The sequence below is a fragment of the Sander lucioperca genome, chromosome 12 (genome assembly GCF_008315115.2).
Source record: "Sander lucioperca isolate FBNREF2018 chromosome 12, SLUC_FBN_1.2, whole genome shotgun sequence".
Taxonomy (NCBI): domain Eukaryota; kingdom Metazoa; phylum Chordata; class Actinopteri; order Perciformes; family Percidae; genus Sander; species Sander lucioperca.
Window position 1 is genome coordinate 38,273,865 of NC_050184.1, and position 19,352 is coordinate 38,293,216.

Consider the following 19,352-nt stretch of genomic DNA (forward strand, 5'->3'; position numbering starts at 1 on the left):
GTAGTTCTGTTTTTTTGTGACTTAGAAACAATATATGCATTACTCACTTGAAGAGCTAGTGGGAGTGCTCACATGCAACTGGTCAGTTGATCCAGTCTAATAAAGAAATAAAGATTCAAATTCATCATTAACCAATCAAAAATAGAAAAATAAGAGAGGAGATAAGGTGATAGATGGGAATCAACATACCTGTGAATGTGTTTGAAGAATTTCATGAGCTTTCTTAACTATGGCTCTAAGCTGCTCGACAAATTTCTCTTTCTCCACATCAAGGACAAAGTCCTCCTCCACCTATAAACAAAATGCAACCAAGCAGTAATTATTAAGACATTAAAAAGTTACTTTCTACAAGCAATGCAGATGATGGAAATACATGAGCAGTCTACCATGTAATCTGCTATGTCCTCTGGTGCATCCCCTTCAATGTCAAATTTAAATGTCACCATCTTGTTGGTATGGGTTTCCAACTGGCATTCCACCATATTGTCCCCACTGCCTGACACCTAGAAGGACAAGACAAATTAACATTTTACATTAACATAGTTGTCCTTTAAAAAAAGATATTGGTACACATGAATTTAGCAATACACTCACCTAAAGGATTATTAGGAACACCATACTAATACCATGTTTGACCCTATCCTATCAATATGGGCCAACATTTATTTCTATTCAACCTTGTTGAATCAATGACACAAAGAATTAAGGCAGTTCTGAAAGTGAAAGGGGTTCCCCACACCATTACACCACCATGACGGATCCATGTTCTCATTCTGTTTACACCAAATTCTGACTCTACCATCTGAATGTCTCAACAGAAATCGAGACTCATCAGACCAGGCAACATTTTTCCACTGTCCAATTTTGGTGCGCTCGTGCAAATTGTAGCCTCATTTTCCTATTTTTAGTGGAGATGAGTGGTACCCAGTGGGGTCTTCTGCTGGTATAGCCCATCGGCCTCAAGGTTGTGCGTGTTGTGGCTTCACAAATGCTTTGCTGCATACCTCGGTGGTAACGAGTGGTTATTTGAGTCAAAGTTTATCTTCTATCAGCTTGAATCTGTCGGCCCATTCTCCTCTGACCTCTAGCATCAACAACACATTTTCGCCCCCCAGGACTGCAGCATACTGGATGTTTTTCCTTTTTCAGACCATTCTTTGTAAACCCTAGAAATGGTTGTGCGTGAAAATCCCAGTAACTGAGCAGATTTTGAAATACTCAGACCAGCCCGTCTGGCACCAACAACCACGCCATGCTCAAAGTTGCTTAGATCACCTTTCTTTCCCACTCTGACATTCAGTTTGGAGTTCAGGAGATTGTCTAGACCTGGACCACACCCCTAAATGCATTGAAGCAGCTGCCATGTGATTGATTGATCAGATAATTTCATTAACGTGAAATTTAACAGGTGTTCCTAATAATCCTTTAGGTGAGTGTATAGGGGGTTATTTTTTGTGGTTGTTTCACCTGGAGCATACTCAGTTGAAACTGATGTGAAACTTTCTCAGGCCTCTGGCAGGAAGCTCGTCTTTGAGTCTTTAACTTCTCAAACTTCCCATTGGCCAAGAGCTGAAGAGTTTCTTCTCCATTAGCTGGAACAGACCTGTGGATGTTAAAGGTAATAGGGTTGTTAAACATCATGATGCAAATGACGTGCATGCATTGTCTGTTTGAAAATGTGTATATGTGATACATATATTCACTAACATGCTGTACATTTGAGTATTTTACAAAACACAAAAACATAAATCTAAATGCATTACACTGTACAGGTATATTGGTAGAGATTGTTGACCACTATGTGGATATGGTCGATACAGGCAAACAATGGGCCTCATGCAAGATCCACTCGTACAAACAGATTCATTCTTTTGTGACAAATGACTTAAGAGAATTTGTGGCATTCACCAATTTTCGACTAAGTATGAACAAACTTCAAGAGTGGTCTAGACCTGTCGTACGAGTCCTGTACAGGTACAGGTCTGCCTTTCTCCACAGGGCAAAAAACACTAATTTGACCTGGAATCATGAATTTGGAGTTTAAATATTATGCCGACATTAACAAAAAAGAAAATGCATAAATATACGCAAACTTAATTCAAAATGAATATTCTCTTCACCATATCATAATTATCTTGGCATGCCAATTTACTGAGAGATTCTTTTTTTAGATTATATGATTTTTATTGGCATATTTCAGTACGGCAATTAACCCTCTTTATTTCTGTTACAGTGCAGCGCTGCTCTGATAACACGTCACTGACAGTTTACACTGATAGTTAAAACTACTATACTAACACTACAAAATATGTTTGCCGACTTCCAACAACAGGACTTGATAGCATACAAAAGTGTTCTGTCATGAGGCCCAATGTGTTTACACTTTTAGAAGTCCAATTACACTTGACATCTAAATGTTTTGCCTTGTTAAGCTGCTAAAATCCCTTAGTATCAGTACTCATAGTTTTTATCTTGACAGATGGACATACTGAATGTGTGGACATGCAACGACAACTACCAGTAAACAGAGCTAACATCAGACTGTAATGATATCAGACATACCCTGACGATGAATGATGTTCTGTACTTGACAGGTACGGACCATCCTGTAGAGTAACATGAATACAGACACAAAGAAACAATTGCACAAAAAAACATTAACAACGTCAGCTGCAAGTAAAGCTATAATGTAACAATGGATTTTACATTTTTTTTACTATGAATATACTCATGTTTTAAGATTTAGTTTTAATCAAAAAGGCAAAGTCAAAGTGTTTTTAAATATTAGATAGCAGTACTCTCAATCATTCTGCAAGTATGTCAGCAAAGTCAAATTATGTCTTAATTAATAAAGCAAACGCTCATTCTTCTATACCTGAACAATGCCCAGCAGGGAAAGGTCACAGTCTTGCAGCGAGGCTTGGGGCAGTTTGGGGACATTAGATTCAAGCAATTGTAGAGTAGTGACAGGCGGAGGGGAGGTGGGTATAAAGTCAGCCTGCCTTGGTAAGGTTACCTGGGCCTCTGGTGGAGATGTAGGCAGCTCTGGCACAGGGGCAACAGGAGGATGATGGGATAGTAAGAATGGGAGAGATGGTAGTGATGTTGGGGGACATGAGATATGAGAGGGGCTGAGGGGCATTTGTTGTGCAGGAAAGACAGCATGGGGTTGAACAGGCTGTTCAGTAATAGGTGTATCAATGTATGTCTGAGTGTGAGAATGAGGTTGTGTCTGTGTCTGCATTTGGGAGTGTGTTTGCACCTGAAAGCTGGTTTGTGTGTGAGCTGGCAGCATCTGCTTGGCTTGGTGCTGCGGAGACGGAGGGGCGCCTGCCACTAGATGACTATAGAGGGGCAGAGTCCTGTTCTGAGACTGAGGCTCTGCAACATTACTGGGGCCTATCTGTGCAGAAGGATGGGTCGCCAGATGTGAAGCAGGTGGGCACTGTGAGGGCAGCTGACTCTCGTTGAGGGCTATCAAAGCCTGCTTTATAGGAAGTGGTTGCTGGATGGGAGTTGGGATGGGCTGTGCCAATAACTGGGCCTGCGGAGAAGGTGGAGCAAGTGGTTGCTGCGCTTGAGAAAGCTGTAGCTGGTATTGCACTGCAGACTGAGGCAAAGGAGGCTGGGAGATAGACTGAATAACTGAAGGGTCAGCAGTGCCTCCTAGGGGCTGCTGCTGGGCCTGAACAACTGGCTGTAGTGTTGTTTGGCCTGGACCATAGGCTTGCCCAGTCTGCTGCACAGGATGAGGAGTGGCAACAAAGTTTGCAGGGTCAACTGCAGAACTGAGACTTTCTGTTGTAGTTCCAACATTTCCAGCGGAGCTAGGAGACAGAATACTCTGCTGATATTGCAGTACTGGCTCTTGTTGCTGTTGTGTAATATGAGTTATATCCTGTTGTACAGATGACATGGCTTGGTGGGTAGGCTGAGGGACATACTGAGGGGGAAAAAGGCCAGCAGTAGCCTGAGCATGCATGTGACTAGGTGGCTGGCCTTGAGTATGTTGCTGGAGCTGGGGCTGCATGAGCCCTGGCATTTGTGCATTTTGCTGAACAAGACTCTCATGTTGGATCTGACTTGGAATTGAGGTAATTGCAGCTGGAGGCTGGACAGTAGCTAGGCTTTGTTGGCCCATCATCTGAATGTCCACAGTTGGGCCTTGACCATGTGGTGCCTGGGACTGACCAATTGTCAGGTGCAGAGGCTGAGTCTGGATCAATGGCTGAGCAGTTACCTGGCTCTGTGTGAGAGTGGCAGGTCCTGGGTAACTAGTCTGTAAAGGAATTTGCTGGGTCTGGATGATGTGAGTCTGTCCCTGGATCACTGCCGCAGGAGGAGTTCCTTGGGCCTCAATCATAGCCTGAGCTGCTTGGACTGCGGACTGGGCTATAAGTTGGACTGGGACCTGGTTCTGAGGACGAGCCTCACTTTGTTCTTGCTGTGTAAGGACTTGAGCTGGGACAACAGCTAATGTCTGGACAGGGATGTGTGTAGTCTGAACGGCCATGGGGACCTGGGCCTGTGAGACAATTTGAGTTTGGTGCTGAATCACCTCATTGCCAGGTGGAGCTCCAACTGGGATAATAGGTTCCATCACAGAGCTGTGATGCTGCGTCTGGGCAACAAATGCTTGCTGCTGCTGGATCAATGCTCCTTGCTGCTTTTGCTCCATCACTTGCTGCTGTGTGAGAGTGGTATGAGGTGTGAACGGAGTAGTGTTTAGTTTTGGGATACACACATGCTGTATATCAGTTGGTTGCTGCTGAATCTGCTGCTCACTGTTACTTTGTGGAATAGGGACAGCCTCTTGCTTCTCAGTTTGCTGAAGTTGAATTATGGCTGCTTGCTGCTGCTGCTCTTGAATTTGTTGCTGTATCAGAGCCTGTTGCTGTAATCTCTCTGCTTGTTGTTGTTGTAACAGGACTTGTTGCTGACGCTGTTGCTCGAACTGTTGTTGCAACAGAGCTTGCTGCTGCTGCTCTATCTGATGTTTGAGTTGCACTTGTTGCTGCTCATGTTGCTGTTGCTTTAGCTGAGCTTTCTGTTGTAGCTGATGGTGTTGTAAAATAGCCTGCTGTTGCAGATGCTGTTGAATCAATGCTTGTTGCTGTTGTTGTTCCATTTGTCGGAGTAAGGCTTGCTGCTGCAATTGTTCCTTTTGCTGTTGCGTCTGCTGGGGTTGCTGCTGCAATACAATTTGTTGATGGTGTTGTCCACTTTGCTGTAGCTTCTCTGGTTCTTTTTGTATTCCAATTTGTTGATATAACTGACTCTGCTGCTGTAAAGGAGGCTGTTGTTGCTCTAACTGATGTTGTAAAAGTGCTTGTTGTGGTTGCTGTTGTTGTACAAGACCTTGCTGTTGCTGCTGCTCTTGTTGCTGTTGAATAAGAGCTTGCTGCTGTTGTTGATCCAACAATTGCTTGTGTATAAGTGCTTGCTGCTGCTCCAATTGATGTTGTTGTAGTTGGGCCTGTTGTTGTTGCTGCTGTTGAAGCAGTGCTTTTTGTTGCTGCTGATCAAGCTGTTGCTGGACGTACGTATGATGTTGCTCAATTAGTTGTTGCTGTTGTAACAGAGTTTGCTGAAACTGTTGTTGCAGATGTGGTTGTATCATGGTCTGTTCACGAGGATCCCCTGTTGGTTGCTGTTTGTAAGTCTGAGGTTGCTCCCCTGGCTGTGGTAATGACATAGCTCGCTGCTCCATACCTGGTTGTGTAGGTAATACTTGCTGCTGAGGAGTTGTGTGGACAGGAGGAACAGGCTGCTGTACATAGATCTGCTGCTGAGGCTCAAGTTGATGTTTCTGGACAGCAATAGCTGAAAGACTCTGTGGATGATGTTCCGTTGGTGGCATAGTGGCACTAACTGGTTGTTCGAGCTGAGTGGCCTGGGCCTCCATTTGCTGTTGCGGCTGCTGCTGAAAGGTGGAGGTCTGGGGATCCATCCCTATCTGTTGTTGTTGGACAATAGTCTGCTGAGGGATCATGACAGGCTGTGTTTGCTGGGGTGCTGGCTGGGGAATGATGTCAGTGAGCTGCATGGGAGTGGCAGGGGGTTGGGTCTCCTGAGCGAGGGGCACAATGCTCCCCTCTAGTCCAGCAGGATCCCTGACTGACATGGATGTATTGAGAACATTAATGGGTGCTTGTAGTGAAACAGGGGGTATGTATGACTGTGAGGGGGCCAATGACCCATGGGGAGTGGCATCTGATGAGAATGTTTGTGACTACTCAGTGATAATGACAGAATGATGATTGGTGTTGAAAGAAGAGGAAAAAGAAAGTGGAAAAATGTGGTAAGAATAAGCGCTGGCAAGGAGCATCAATTATCAACACAATTAATTTTATACAACAGGGTTTTCCACAGTGTTTTATAGCGGAGGTGGGCTGCCTTACCTGAAATACAGACTGCACAGCTACATTTATAAAAAGTAAATACAATACAATACACTTTAATGAAGTGAAACATTAACCTTTAGGTAAAAAGAGCAGAAGCACTATTTCACACAGCAAGGCTATACAGTACATTTAATTAGAGAGGCTATTAGACCATTACATCTTACCACCTGCGCTAAAAATCTCCTGGGGAAAACCCTGTACAGCACACAGTAGCAGAGGATTATTAGGATGATTTATGGTTGGGTAAATAGTTATTTAAGGGAAAAGAACCCAACATGTGATAGAGTAGTGGAACTATAGCTTTACTTACATTAACAATAATGTTAAATGTTGTAGCCACAGTGTAAATATGGCTTTCATTTTAATACTAATTAGTATCATCACCATTTTCACCTGAAAATATTGTTGAGGGAGACTTGGTGATACCTGTGGAACCATGGTAATGGGCTGAAGAAATGTCTGACCAACAGGTCCCCCTCCACTTTGGCCTACGGACATGCTGGACATACTAAAACTATGACCAATAGGCAATGTGCCAGTGCTCTGTAATGCAAGAACACAGTTAATGAACAATGTGATTTATCAATACAATGATTTCATTAATCAGTTTGGTGTGATTTATAAACGAGAAGGAAACAACGTATAGACGTACAGATGCTATAGGGGGGAGAGCAGTCTGGGAGTGGGTGTACGATTGCCCTTGCTGAGAGTACGCCTGGCTCTGTCCACTTGCATAGGATTCACAGCTGGCAGACCCAATGCTCTCACCTTCTGAATTAAAGACAATTTTTAAAAAGGAGAAGGAATGTAAAAACAAATTAACTCATTGCGTACCTCTCTAATAAACTATTGGCGTATGAAGTACATCATGAAGGTGCATATTTTACCTGGCAAACTAAGGTTTGTCCCACTGAAAATGTGTTGCTGTCGGACATGCTGGTCCACCTCAGGCTCTTCAGACTCCTGCCCTCCTCCTCCTCCTCCTGTCTGTCCAGTTGGCCCTGGCCCCAGTGAAGATGGGCAGGATGGATGAGATAAGGTGTAGGAGGTGAGAGTGGAGTCTCTTCTTTCTTCGAAGCCCTGCTGCTGCTGGAGGAGCTGCTGCTGTCGACGCTCCCGTGACTTTTTGATCAGATTTACTCGGTCCCGGATGGATTTTCCCACCACCTTGGCATCACTCTCATGGAAGAATCCTGACTTTACCTGAGAGAGAGAGAGAGAGAGAGAGAGAGAGAGAGAGAGAGAGAAACTGTGAGTTATTAATAACAAGAAGTAGGCTGATGGAAATTTAGGTCAGAAGGAGGAACCTTGAAATGACTGATATATGAGCTGAAGGATTTCCCCCACCTGAACTTCCTGCAAGCTTTGAAGCATCAAAGCCTTTTCCCAGTCTACCCTATCCTACACCGGACCCTCCCATGAACCCTGTTTGTCAGGCATGAATTGTTTCTGTGTCTCACCATCTCTAGAGCCACTTCCTCAGCGCTATCATTCTCCAGGTCATAGCTGAACTCGATGGCTTCGTTGTCTTTGTGCTTCCCCTTTAGCTTCTTGGGATCTTCAACCCAAATCCGGAGAGCCAGACAGTCCTGGGTGCCTGTGTCCTCCTCTGCCAGCTCCACCCGGACCCCTGTGTCCTCCCCAAAGAATGCATGGTTCAGGAGGTCTCGGATGGAGAGTCTGTCAAGGGAGAGGCAACAAAAAGACCAGGGATGGTGAAACCGGCACCAGCTTGTTTTATAATCCTGATCAGGAATTCTGCATGAGACAGTGTAGTATGTCATGTTATGAAAGTAAACCTGCTTACCTCTGGCTCTTGTTCTGACGAATGCAGCATTCAATGATCTCTTTGATCTCTGGATCATTCACTTTATCAAAGCTGGCTGGCTTTATACCCTGCAGAAATATTGGAAACATTGAAAATTAATTAACAGAAAATTATAGCATTAGGTTCTGGGATACTGTATATAATCATTGAAGACATTTAGTTGGGGTCACATTTAAATAGACTACTAAAGAATTCAAATTACACGTCATCACCTCAAATGTGCTGAGTTTATATGCAGTCAAAGAGACTCACACTTGTGACTTTGCGATAGATCTGAGCAGCATTTTGGCACTCAGAGTAGGGGTATTCTGAAGTGGCCATCTCCAGCATGCACATCCCGAAGGCGTAGACATCGACAGACTCATCATAGTGCTCCTCATACATCTCTGGAGCCATAAACTCTGGGGTTCCTGTTAAGACCAGATGGTGGTTCGCAGTCAATTACAAGCAGAACAGCTAAATACTATGTCATGGCTATCAGGGTTTAAAATCTGTATTTACTGTCACATAACAATGTCTGCAAAGCACTGGTGCCACAAAGTCAACGAACGAAGGGAAACTCTGATAACAATCTTCCTGGCGATTGCTCTTGCTTCCTGAGTTAAACTTTATTGAGCTAAATGGTACTCACAGTGCATTGATCAAGTTGGCACACAGAGCCAACATCTCATCAGTGGTCTCTGTTTACATTAAGTGTGGACCACATGGGTTTTAAAGTGACTGTGTCAATAAAAATCTATACCTCCAGGCAGCTGATATCCTCTGTAAAAGTCTGACCAGTGCTGAATGCAGAGAAAGTATATTTTAAGTTTGCTCAGTTTGCTGATGTAGTTACTACATGCCTGGCATTGTTCTTGGAAGTAGTTGATCTACTTATGAAGCCTACCTATGACACTCTTGGCAAAGGAGGTCCGCATAAGAGTGGCCAGTCCCAGGTCACCTATCTTGACCGAGCCTGTGGGGCCTGTTATGAAGATGTTGTCACACTTCAGGTCCCGATGGACTATTGGAGGAGTCCTGGTGTGAAGGAAGTGAAGCCCCTTCAGGATTTGCCGACACCAGCTCCTCAAGACCTTGGGTTTCATCACCTTAAAGCGTTTCAGGTAACTGCAGAGAAAGACAAAACAAGATGTTGAGTAGTCAAACTCAAAACATTCTGTAATCAGCCACTGATAGACAGCTATATGATCCCAATGAGAGACAAAACAGTATCATCAATACCATAGAATTGCAATGCATCATGATAATGGGGCATGCAACTTCACTTGAATCACTCTGAATATTGTATATAATGAATTTAGATTGATTAGATGCATTTTCTGTCCCATAAAGATAAAGTAAATTATTATTATTATGTTCATTAATATTAAGTTAATTAAGGGATACTGTGCTGCCAAATGCATTGAAGTTGAATGATAAAATTATTACAGGCAAGAAAAATACGCTAGATTCCCTAAACCAGCACTTTATATCTTCTGGGTTGTTGTTTGAGCATGCAACACAACAACAGATGAGATAAGAGGATTACTCTTTGTCTAGGGAAAATGTACCTTTCGATTTTGATCTTGTTCCTATTGCAACACAGGAGGTATATGATGCTCTTATAAGGTTAAACACTAAGAAATCCTCTGGTCCTGATGGGTTGGATCCATACTTTTTAAATATTGCTGCTGAACATATCGCAGAACCCTTGACTCACATTTTCAACCTGACTATTGAAACTGGATTAATACCTAGTGTATGGAAGTCAGCATATGTCACTCCTTTATTAAAGGGTGGTGACCGATCAAATCCAAATAATTATAGGCCAATATCTAAGCTATCTGTTTTAGCCAAGGTTTTAGAAAGGCTTATAAGTGACCAGTTGAAAGATTATTTAGCAACAAAAAACATTTTAAATGATTTGCAGTCGGGTTTTCATAAAAAACACAGCACTGTCACTGCCACTATGAAAGTGTTAAAAGATTTAATAAGTGCTATTGATTCTAAAGAATATTGTGCTGCGCTGTTTTTAGATCTGTCAAAGGCGTTTGACACAGTTGACCACTCTGTCCTGTCTCAGAGATTGGTAGATATTGGAATGTCATCAAAAGCTGTCAAATGGTTTGGCAACTACTTGAGTGGCCGAACACAAAGTGTTCAGGTTGATGGTGTGTCCTCAAACTCATTACTTATACAAAATGGTGTCCCCCAGGGGTCCATTCTGGGTCCCATTTTATTTACTATTTATATAAATGACTTGTGTCAGAATGTAACAAAAGCAAAGTGTCATTTTTATGCAGATGACACCATTTTGTAGTGTTCTGCTTCATCCTTAACAAGGGCCTCAGAAGACATGCAATCTGCTTTTAACATTATTCAGAAGAATCTCCATAACTTGAGACTTGTACTAAACTCTGACAAAACTAAATTGATGTGCTTCTCTAAATCGAGGAACACAGACGATGCTTGTCAGATTGTTACACTAGATGAGAAAGTAATTGAACGAGTATCAGTCTATAAATATCTTGGTTTCTTCTTAGAAGAAAGTTTGTCCTTCAAGCAGCATATAGAGTCTCCAACAGAAAAACTTAGAGTAAAGTTGGGTTTCTATTATAGAAACAAAGGGGGTTTCTCTTTTAGTTCGTGAAAAACACTTATACAAGCAACATTTCTGTCAATGTTGGATTATGGTGATATTTTATACATGCATGCAAATCAATCTTCTCTGAAAATGCTGGACTCAGTATACCATGCAGCACTAAGATTTGTAACTAATTCTAGTTTTCGTACTCATCACTGTAGCTTGTATGAGAGTGTTGGTTGGCCTTCTTTGCACAATTGCAGGTTGGATCATTGGTATATTTTTCTTTTTAAGGCCATACTGTGTAAACATACATATGTTCTCTCCTGACTCCTAAAGTCACTACCAGGAAATGTAATCTTTGTTCATATGGACAAATCATGTATGACATTCCCCGAACGCGAACTGTCTTCAGTGAAAGTTCCTTTAAAGTTTTTGCACCCTCATCCTGGTATAAATTGCAGAATCATCTTAAATTAGACTACCTACCAACAATGACACAGTGTTACTGGGCGCTGCTGGTGATTATGCTGAGATGACGTTAAATTGCCAACTGTCTTTTTCTGTTTTATGTTGTCTGTTTTTTTACTGTATATTTTAAATATGGAACTATTATACTGCTGTCTCGGCCAGGACTCCCTTGAAAGAGATTCTGAATCTCAATGGGATTATTTCCTGGTAAAATAAAGGTTAATACATTTTTTTTTTTAAAAAGTTGGTTCTTCGAAATATGTAAAGTACAACTTACTAAAAAGAAAAGAAAATTTTATTTTTTGGGAGAAGACTGAGCAGCACTGCCAAATATTTACTGAACAATTGAGCCATATGTTGTTATTTGCTTACAATGAAGGCAGGCTTACAGCTATTGGTTTGCACTGTAGCTAAAATGAACACCGTTACAGATGGCATCAGTCAGAGAACCTCCTTTACATTTTCTAGACCTTTCAAAGACATGTAAATGATGATGTATACTGTATATCAGCTTTGTTTCTTTTGGTAATTTTAGTGCATTATTACTATACTATACACTTGTGGGTGACATTTACTCTACTGGGTGTCATGACACCACCAAGAAATACAGAACAGGTGTACTAGGATTAGAGGATTTTATTATTTTATGCTAATCAGAGACTTTGGCTAAAAGATTATTTTTTATGCAAATGAAAAAACGACAAAACTAAATGACACAATAATAGTGAGCTGTCATTAAGTGAAGAATATTAGATATTTGGAAGTTGTGCTTACGTTTTAAGTGTTCCTGAAGTCATGAGTTCAGTGACCAGGACAATGCACTTCTTGCCGCGGAGCACAGACTCCCAGGAATCATAGAAGCGGACGATGTTGGGGTGTTGGAGCCCCTTCAGCATCTCTGCCTCCTCCTTGAAGCGTTGCTGCTCCGCCTTGGTCAGCTTGCGATCCTGAAGTGAGAGGTACACACCAAATGATATGGCATGAATGTGAACATTTGCTTCCACAGAGCTTTACAGACATTGTTTCCTATACACTGGCGGGCAATTCTATTACTACAAACAGTGCTTCATTTATGTCCATAAGCTGTACAAGAATGCTGCCACGCGATTCTGTCCATGCCACAAAACATCATGAGGCTGTGCACTACCACCTACTGCCACTAGATGGTGCTAGCAATACAGAGTTGCAGCAGTGGTGCGACAACACCCAAGTATTGGCTTAATAAAACACATTTCTACTGCATCTGCCAAACATCACTAGTACGGCGGCCAGAATGGATGTGGCAAAAATTTAATTCACTGGCATGGCCAGCATCCCACAGGAACATGACACAGCCATTGACTTATCCCTAAACACTAGAGAAAAGAATGTAATGAATATCTTGTATTTCTTGTGTATTCTTCTGTTTTCTTACCCTCAGTGCTCTCTTTAATTCATTTAATCTGCTGTATTCAGACAAAAAAACGTATTTACGCCACATATATATTATCAAGTCAATACAAAATTATGAATATTCAAGTGATAATAGTGATAGTGATAATATTGAATCAATCAATCAAATTTTATTTAAAGTGTTAAATCACCATTAAACACCATCTCAGTGCACTTTACAATTAAAGGAACAGAAATAACAGACAGCAACAAAACAATTGAACAGCATTAAAGCAGTAATAATAAACAATATAAAACCAGCAACATAAGAGAATAAGTGAAAAAGGTTAGTTTGTGAAGGACGCAGAAAGAATGGTGTGTTATGGTTGGCTGTAGCATAATGAGTAGAGGTGGGTTTTCAATCTAGATTTAAAAATGTCAACTGAGTGAGCTTCTTTAACATGTAGTGGGAGGCCATTCCAAAGATGAGGGACACGGTAGGAGAATGCTCTATAACCAACTGATTTTTTTTGTTTACTAGGGGAATGACCAGGAGACTAGCATCAAGGGAGCGGAGAGAGTGTTCCGGTGTATATGGTGTAATAAGCTCAGATAAATAAGGTGGTGCCAGTCCATGCAGGGCCTTATACATTAAAAGAAGAACCTTAAATTAGCTCTAGCTTGCACTGGGAGCCAGTGAAGAGAGGCCAGAACAGGTGTTATGTGATCATATTTTCGAGTTTTTGTCAGGATTCTGGCTGCAGTGTTCTGAGCAAGTTGAAGGCCTCTACTGGCACAATTTGGAAGACCAGAAAAAAGGGCATTGCAGTAGAAGTCGGGAAGACACAAATACATGGATTACAGTTTCAACATCACAAAATGATAAGATGGGTCGAATTTTTGCAGTTGTTACGGAGATGGAAAAATGCTGTCTTGAATAATCAAACACAATGCTCACAATCAAAGCATTTTACAGTGGAGAAGATCCTGTCCCCACTAAGTCAGTGTGTATTTTTAGACTCATCACAAGCAACTGCCGTTGTCTCCATGTGTACAAATAACAAAGCATTTCAGGTCTGTGGTCTTTTGACCTTTGTTGACCTTGTAACCTATGAGGGCTTTTTGTTTTCGATGGTACTGAAAAGTTTGAATAGAAAGCACATTTAAAGAGTTCATTGCCACGTGTTTGTTTTTAACAACAAGCAACCTTTAACCATTTATGTAAAAGAAAAATATAAGAAAAAACAAAACAGTGTGTCTGACTTGATATCAGCGACGGAGTCGGATGGCAGCTATTGTCGGGTCACAAACAGACCTAACTATAAATGGAAGTCATCATAACATTGGCTTTTCCACTGATCGATTCCATTGATGTTGAGCTTTTTGCTTTACACAAAGCTCCCCCCAAAGGGAGGTGGTGTACTCCAAATGATTGGATGCAAATAAACAGATTTTCATGTAATGCAGTTTCTCTGTCCCTACGTCGATCTATCCTTTTTTTTTTCTAGCATGCACTGTGTCTATACTGGTTCAGTGTCCTTTTCTGGACCTACTGGTGGAGGCAATGGCTCCACCCCTCTCAACAGGGAAGTAGCATCAACAAAAAGGCTGCTCCTCATAGCACTATTTTGGCTAAGAACAAGTTACCCAGCTTAGGTCTGCCCTCATGTTTTCATTCCTTCAACACCAACTACCTCAAGTTACTATGTGCATGCATACTAATTACACATGCAATTACTGTATGTGTGTGTACCTGACTGTGTGCAGGTGTATATAACCATGCTTATGTCTCACTACTGCCTGTCTCTACTTCACCTTTACAAATGTGTTTTTGTTGTGTTCTTTATTTTGTCAGTGAGAACTGTCTGCGTTTGGGTGCCTCTGTCCTCTGTCTCCCTACTCAGTCAGAGCATAACTCTGCCTAACTGTGTGGCACAGTGAGAGACAGAGTGCTTGCCTGTGTGTCCCTGTCTGTTGCCTCCTCAGCATCTATCGTGTCTCCCACTGAGTGTCGCATCAGACAGTCAGCAGAGGTCACAGAGAGTTCAGTTGGTGAGATTGTGTCTAGACACTCAGCCACCCACACGCACCCAAAGAGAGGCACAACATCAAAAACATCTCTAGAAAAGAAGTGTTTCATTAATATGTCACAACTCTATTTCCATTGCCAAAACTGCTAAACACACCCAAATACAATTACTGCTGATAGGAGGCCTCAGATAAATGGAAATGAGAAAGCAATAGAGAAACAAGTAGGCAGAAAGTAAGGGAGAGAAAGGACAGCTCAGGTTTCCATGACACTGCCCTATGGTGACTAGTCATGTCTTTCTTCCTCTAAATCAGCCTGGTTGTTCGCCATTTCTGCAACTGTATGAATACTCTAGCTTTAGGCACATAGTAATCATCACAATAAGAATCACTAATCAATCATTATTATTAAGGGTGCAAACCCTTGAAACATGGTAAGGAATCCACCTGGTGGAACAAAGCTGAAGACTGCTGGAGGTCTCTGTCTGGAGATTACATATGAGGGGAGTTTACCCAGCATGGCCTTGTTTACAAAAATATACAAATTAAGTTGTCTATGTAGACTTAGTGACGATCAGTCTACTAAATCCTAAAGTGTACAATGATGAGTATGGGAACCATCGTAGTTCTGTGGTACACAGAATCTAAAAGGTGGAGTGTACCATAGGCAGAATAGACAAAGACAAAATCACCATAGTCCAAGAAACTTAAAAAAGGTAGCCTGCACAAGGTTTTTCATGGCTTACATGTTATTGATTCTGAAATGAACAAGAACACCAGAAAATATGATGCAATCCAAGAAGATTATGATGTTCAATTTATTTTGAGATTGTGTCATGTTGATTCAGCTCTATGGCAGTTTATTGCTGTAGTTTGTTGTATTGCTGTATTGATTTCTGCTTCTGCTCTTATTTTGGCCACATTTAGAGGACAAACTATCACAATCACTTTACAAAATCAGGAAACCCTTACAATACAGGAACACCCCTTCGATACAGTCTCTCAACAAATATAGAACAATAGAAGTTTCAGAAATGTACTCTAGTATTTACTACAGGGTAATTGTAATTAATAAGATTATATTTTGGGTGTTTGTTATTTTGTCCACACCTGCATGGTCAGTTTAGTCATGTAATATTGTTGTCACAAGGCACCTCCGTGGCAGGGTAAACGGAGTAAGACCTGGTTATGCACCATGAGATTTTTTTAGCTCAGACATGTGGTAGAGCAGAAAGTCAAACTGTAGGTTAAGTAGCCTCATAAAACACAGAGGGAAATAGACAGGATATGGCTTACAAGGCACATTGGGTAGGTGGTAAGAGCTGGGGTCATGAATGCCAAAGCATGTGAGCCCTAAAACATCTATTTTGGCAAAAACTGCATGAGTATCAGATATCATACAGACTGAAGATTAACTGGCTTCCCTGGTTACATTCTCGTCTGAAGGAGGAGTGTGCCTCAGCTACGGTGGGATAAATAAGAGCTGGTTTAGGGCACGATCAACACATAGGAGAGCATTAGTTTTGCTGTATCTAGATATTTGTACATTTATGAGGGTGTATGTGGTGTGTGTGGCCCTGCAGTGTGGGAAAAAGCATGTCAAAAATCAAGGTGGCGGGTGGAAAGGATTGGATTACTGTAAACTACAACAGCTCAGACTACCAAGATAGATTGCTGGAAAAGGGTTGGCCCACACGCCAGATTAGAACCCGAGGCCAGTGGACCAAGTTCACTAACATTAATAGATGCCTTTAGCCAATGCACTGCACTAGTCATTTCTTTTTAGGTGACCACTTTTTAACAGGAGGTCTTCATCTACAGTATATGTACTCAATTCAGCTCCTTATATAAAAAGGTGTGCAACAGTTTATTAATGGACATCAATGCTTCCTTACAACTTAATCTTAAAATCTGACTCAGAGTTCTTCCCTTGTGTGGCATACGCCTTAGATAATAATCACGTCATAATAATTTGATCATAAGTGCTTCAGATGTATTAATTAGGTCATACAGTTAATGCCAGTGTTATGTGGTATTTTTTTAAACATTCAATAGCAATTGAATCTTTATTGTCGCTTAGGTAATGTGGATTCAGCCCGCGGGACACTTGCATGTGCCCTAGTTGAGCATGCATCTGGTGAGTTTGGTTGAATCGATTCCATTTGGGTCTAGTGAGTTCAGCTGTGGTCCATTTAATCCCACCTCTCCTAATTTTAGTCACCCATCAATAGTCTGTCTATGCTTTACCTGATTTAACCCAAGTAGTCTTTTAATCGGAAACAACCAAGCTTATCTCCAACTACTCCCTTTTGCTGCTGCTATTTGTTACAATGAGCCAAAGAATTATGACCAGAAACTACATCAATTATCATTGTGTAATCACCAAACTGGGGTCTCAACTGTATATAGGTGAACAAGGGGTCTAGACTTTGTTTCACAAGGGCTGCACACTGAACTCTAATGTTGATATAATCCTTAACCGTTTCCAAGTGCTCTAATGGCCTTAATAAGGATGAGCCTTTTTACTAAGAAACATGGCACGCCGATTGTAGCAGGCAACCTTATAAGCTGGCATTTATCTGCAGACATAAATCCAAAAGGCTCCATGACAATACATGTTAAATCAAATATTTATGGTGGTAATCATCATCATGGCAAGCTTCAGTACTGTAGACTTGACTGCTGCTCTTGTGTTTGTAGCCCTGTGAGTGTGGCTGAGTTGAACTGAGCTGGACCAGTATGGGACGACTGGGTTGAACCAGTCTGGTTTCTGCCGCCCGAGTTATGCTGTCTGTGCAGGGTTTTTGTTCCAGCCTTACAGGCACCCACTGTAATTAACTCCCTGGATCACTCTGCATGCTCACTCACACAGACAAAAAGTGATGGAGGGAGAGAAGGAGGGAGGGAGGGTGAGAGAGGAAGAGAAAGAGAGAGAGAGAGAGAGGGTGACAGGCAGACACATACAGTGGCATCTGTTGACACAGACAGACAGAGAGCAACAGCTTGCACAAATAAATGTTACATGTTGGTACAAGACACATACAAAAACATCCAATGAGGGTGAACAATGGCTAAATATACGACGGAGGCAGTAGCAAGGGAAATATATAGTTCTGCCATCTTAGGCGTGGAATTCCCAGGGAAAGAGAAAGGAAAGAAGAGAGATGGTGTCCGCACTGTGAACTTTAATTACACACTCTTTCAAACTGCATTTGGACAGATAATCCCCTGGCTTCCCTCTCTTTGTGGACACAGGAGATGAGAAGCTAGGTGCTATCAGGCTGCAGTCTCACAGGATAGTGGAGATGGCATTAAATAGTGCTTTGGCTCGTCATGTACAGGCTGTTTATCATCCTATCCCATCCAGTTCCCTCAAATTGGTAACATTGAACAGACTGTTTATGCATTATGATACATTCTTCTGTGCATGCTTTTTGATTACTGGGACCTTAGATTGTAATTGAAATTGACTGTTGTCTGAAGATTTGAGCCAACTTGTAGACTTAAAACCAAACTAGGGATGCACCAATCTGACTTTTTCCAATCCCCAGTACCTGGATTTGGGTTAATACCGAGTACCGATCTGATACCAGTGTTTAATTAATAAGCTTTATGCCTCTGTGACGGCTCCTAGGCCTCAAGACCTATTACGTCCCTTTGGTTGCTGGGATTGGCTTATAAGGACTGATGATTGACACCTGGATGAACTGATTGCTCACATGTCTATAAATAGGAGTGCCTGGGCAGTCACTCTCTCTCTCCCTCCTCAAGGTTGCTTGGACTTTGGTTGAGTTACTTTTGCATTCTAACATTGCTACACCTTCACACATCCATACACTACACACATTACTGATAAACTGATAGCACGTTTAACTTTGTTTATTTTATAAAATTTTATTTAATCGAGCAAACGTGTGTTCTCCACATTTTGTCATACCTTTGAGCCATGTCATGACACCTCACTGTGTGGAAGTGACTGAGATCATTCTTTTATGTATAAGGCAACATCAGGCTTGACTTAAACATAGTTTTTCTAACTTTTTAAAACAAAATGTAACAAATAAATACATAGATATGTAGGCCTATTATTAAAATAATAAATCGTGCACCAGCAACTTGGTAAAATATTTGAATTACAATTGAAGTGTAAAACTTAATTGCAGCAACAAATTAGTCAAAACTTACAAATGAATTCAAATTACAGTATATAATGTATATAGTATAAAAACAGAATTGAATTGAGTAGATCTGTCTCATTGTCAGCGATACCCGATTCAGCTATTTTAGTTTTTTAGTATTCGGCCCGATATCCGATATCAGTTTCGGAACCAAACCAAACCATATAATTTTTTGTCTTTTATCACAATGAACACATTTAGATACAAATATAGACAATAATATTGTTGTTCATTATCATCCTTAATCATCCACACTGTACTGTGTTATTGAAGATTGCTCATCTTTGTAACCAGCAGCACAAATTAATGTTTACATCAAGTCTGACATTATTAACACAGCAAGCCAATCATATCTAATCATTACTATTCTGATCACTATTGTCCACTCTAATGCTAAATGCAAGCTTGGTAAGGTGAGGTAAATAGGATAGATGTGACCTCACCTAAGTGACTAAAATGTTGCACTGGATCAGCCGTGTGACCAGGCCACGGTGTCCTGTCTGTATGTA

At 41.4% G+C, this 19,352-nt stretch overlaps 1 protein-coding gene across 6 annotated transcripts in view; it reads right to left on the reverse strand.

Annotated features, from left to right (window-relative positions):
• The window catches only part of si:dkey-151g10.3 (serine/threonine-protein kinase WNK3), a 40,885-nt gene that overhangs the window by 9,514 nt on the left and 12,019 nt on the right, over positions 1 to 19,352 (reverse strand). For all 6 annotated transcript variants that reach the window (XM_036007879.1, XM_031283979.2, XM_036007878.1 and 3 more), the window contains exons 3-16: positions 12,041 to 12,213; positions 9,119 to 9,339; positions 8,485 to 8,642; positions 8,212 to 8,300; positions 7,865 to 8,084; positions 7,292 to 7,607; positions 7,057 to 7,175; positions 6,798 to 6,947; positions 2,876 to 6,232; positions 2,563 to 2,606; positions 1,468 to 1,603; positions 387 to 503; positions 190 to 291; positions 48 to 96 (exon numbers count right to left, since the gene is read on the reverse strand). In XM_036007879.1, coding sequence (XP_035863772.1) covers positions 48 to 96; positions 190 to 291; positions 387 to 503; positions 1,468 to 1,603; positions 2,563 to 2,606; positions 2,876 to 6,232; positions 6,798 to 6,947; positions 7,057 to 7,175; positions 7,292 to 7,607; positions 7,865 to 8,084; positions 8,212 to 8,300; positions 8,485 to 8,642; positions 9,119 to 9,339; positions 12,041 to 12,213 — 5,251 coding nt within the window. The remainder of the gene's footprint in view (positions 1 to 47; positions 97 to 189; positions 292 to 386; positions 504 to 1,467; positions 1,604 to 2,562; positions 2,607 to 2,875; positions 6,233 to 6,797; positions 6,948 to 7,056; positions 7,176 to 7,291; positions 7,608 to 7,864; positions 8,085 to 8,211; positions 8,301 to 8,484; positions 8,643 to 9,118; positions 9,340 to 12,040; positions 12,214 to 19,352) is intronic.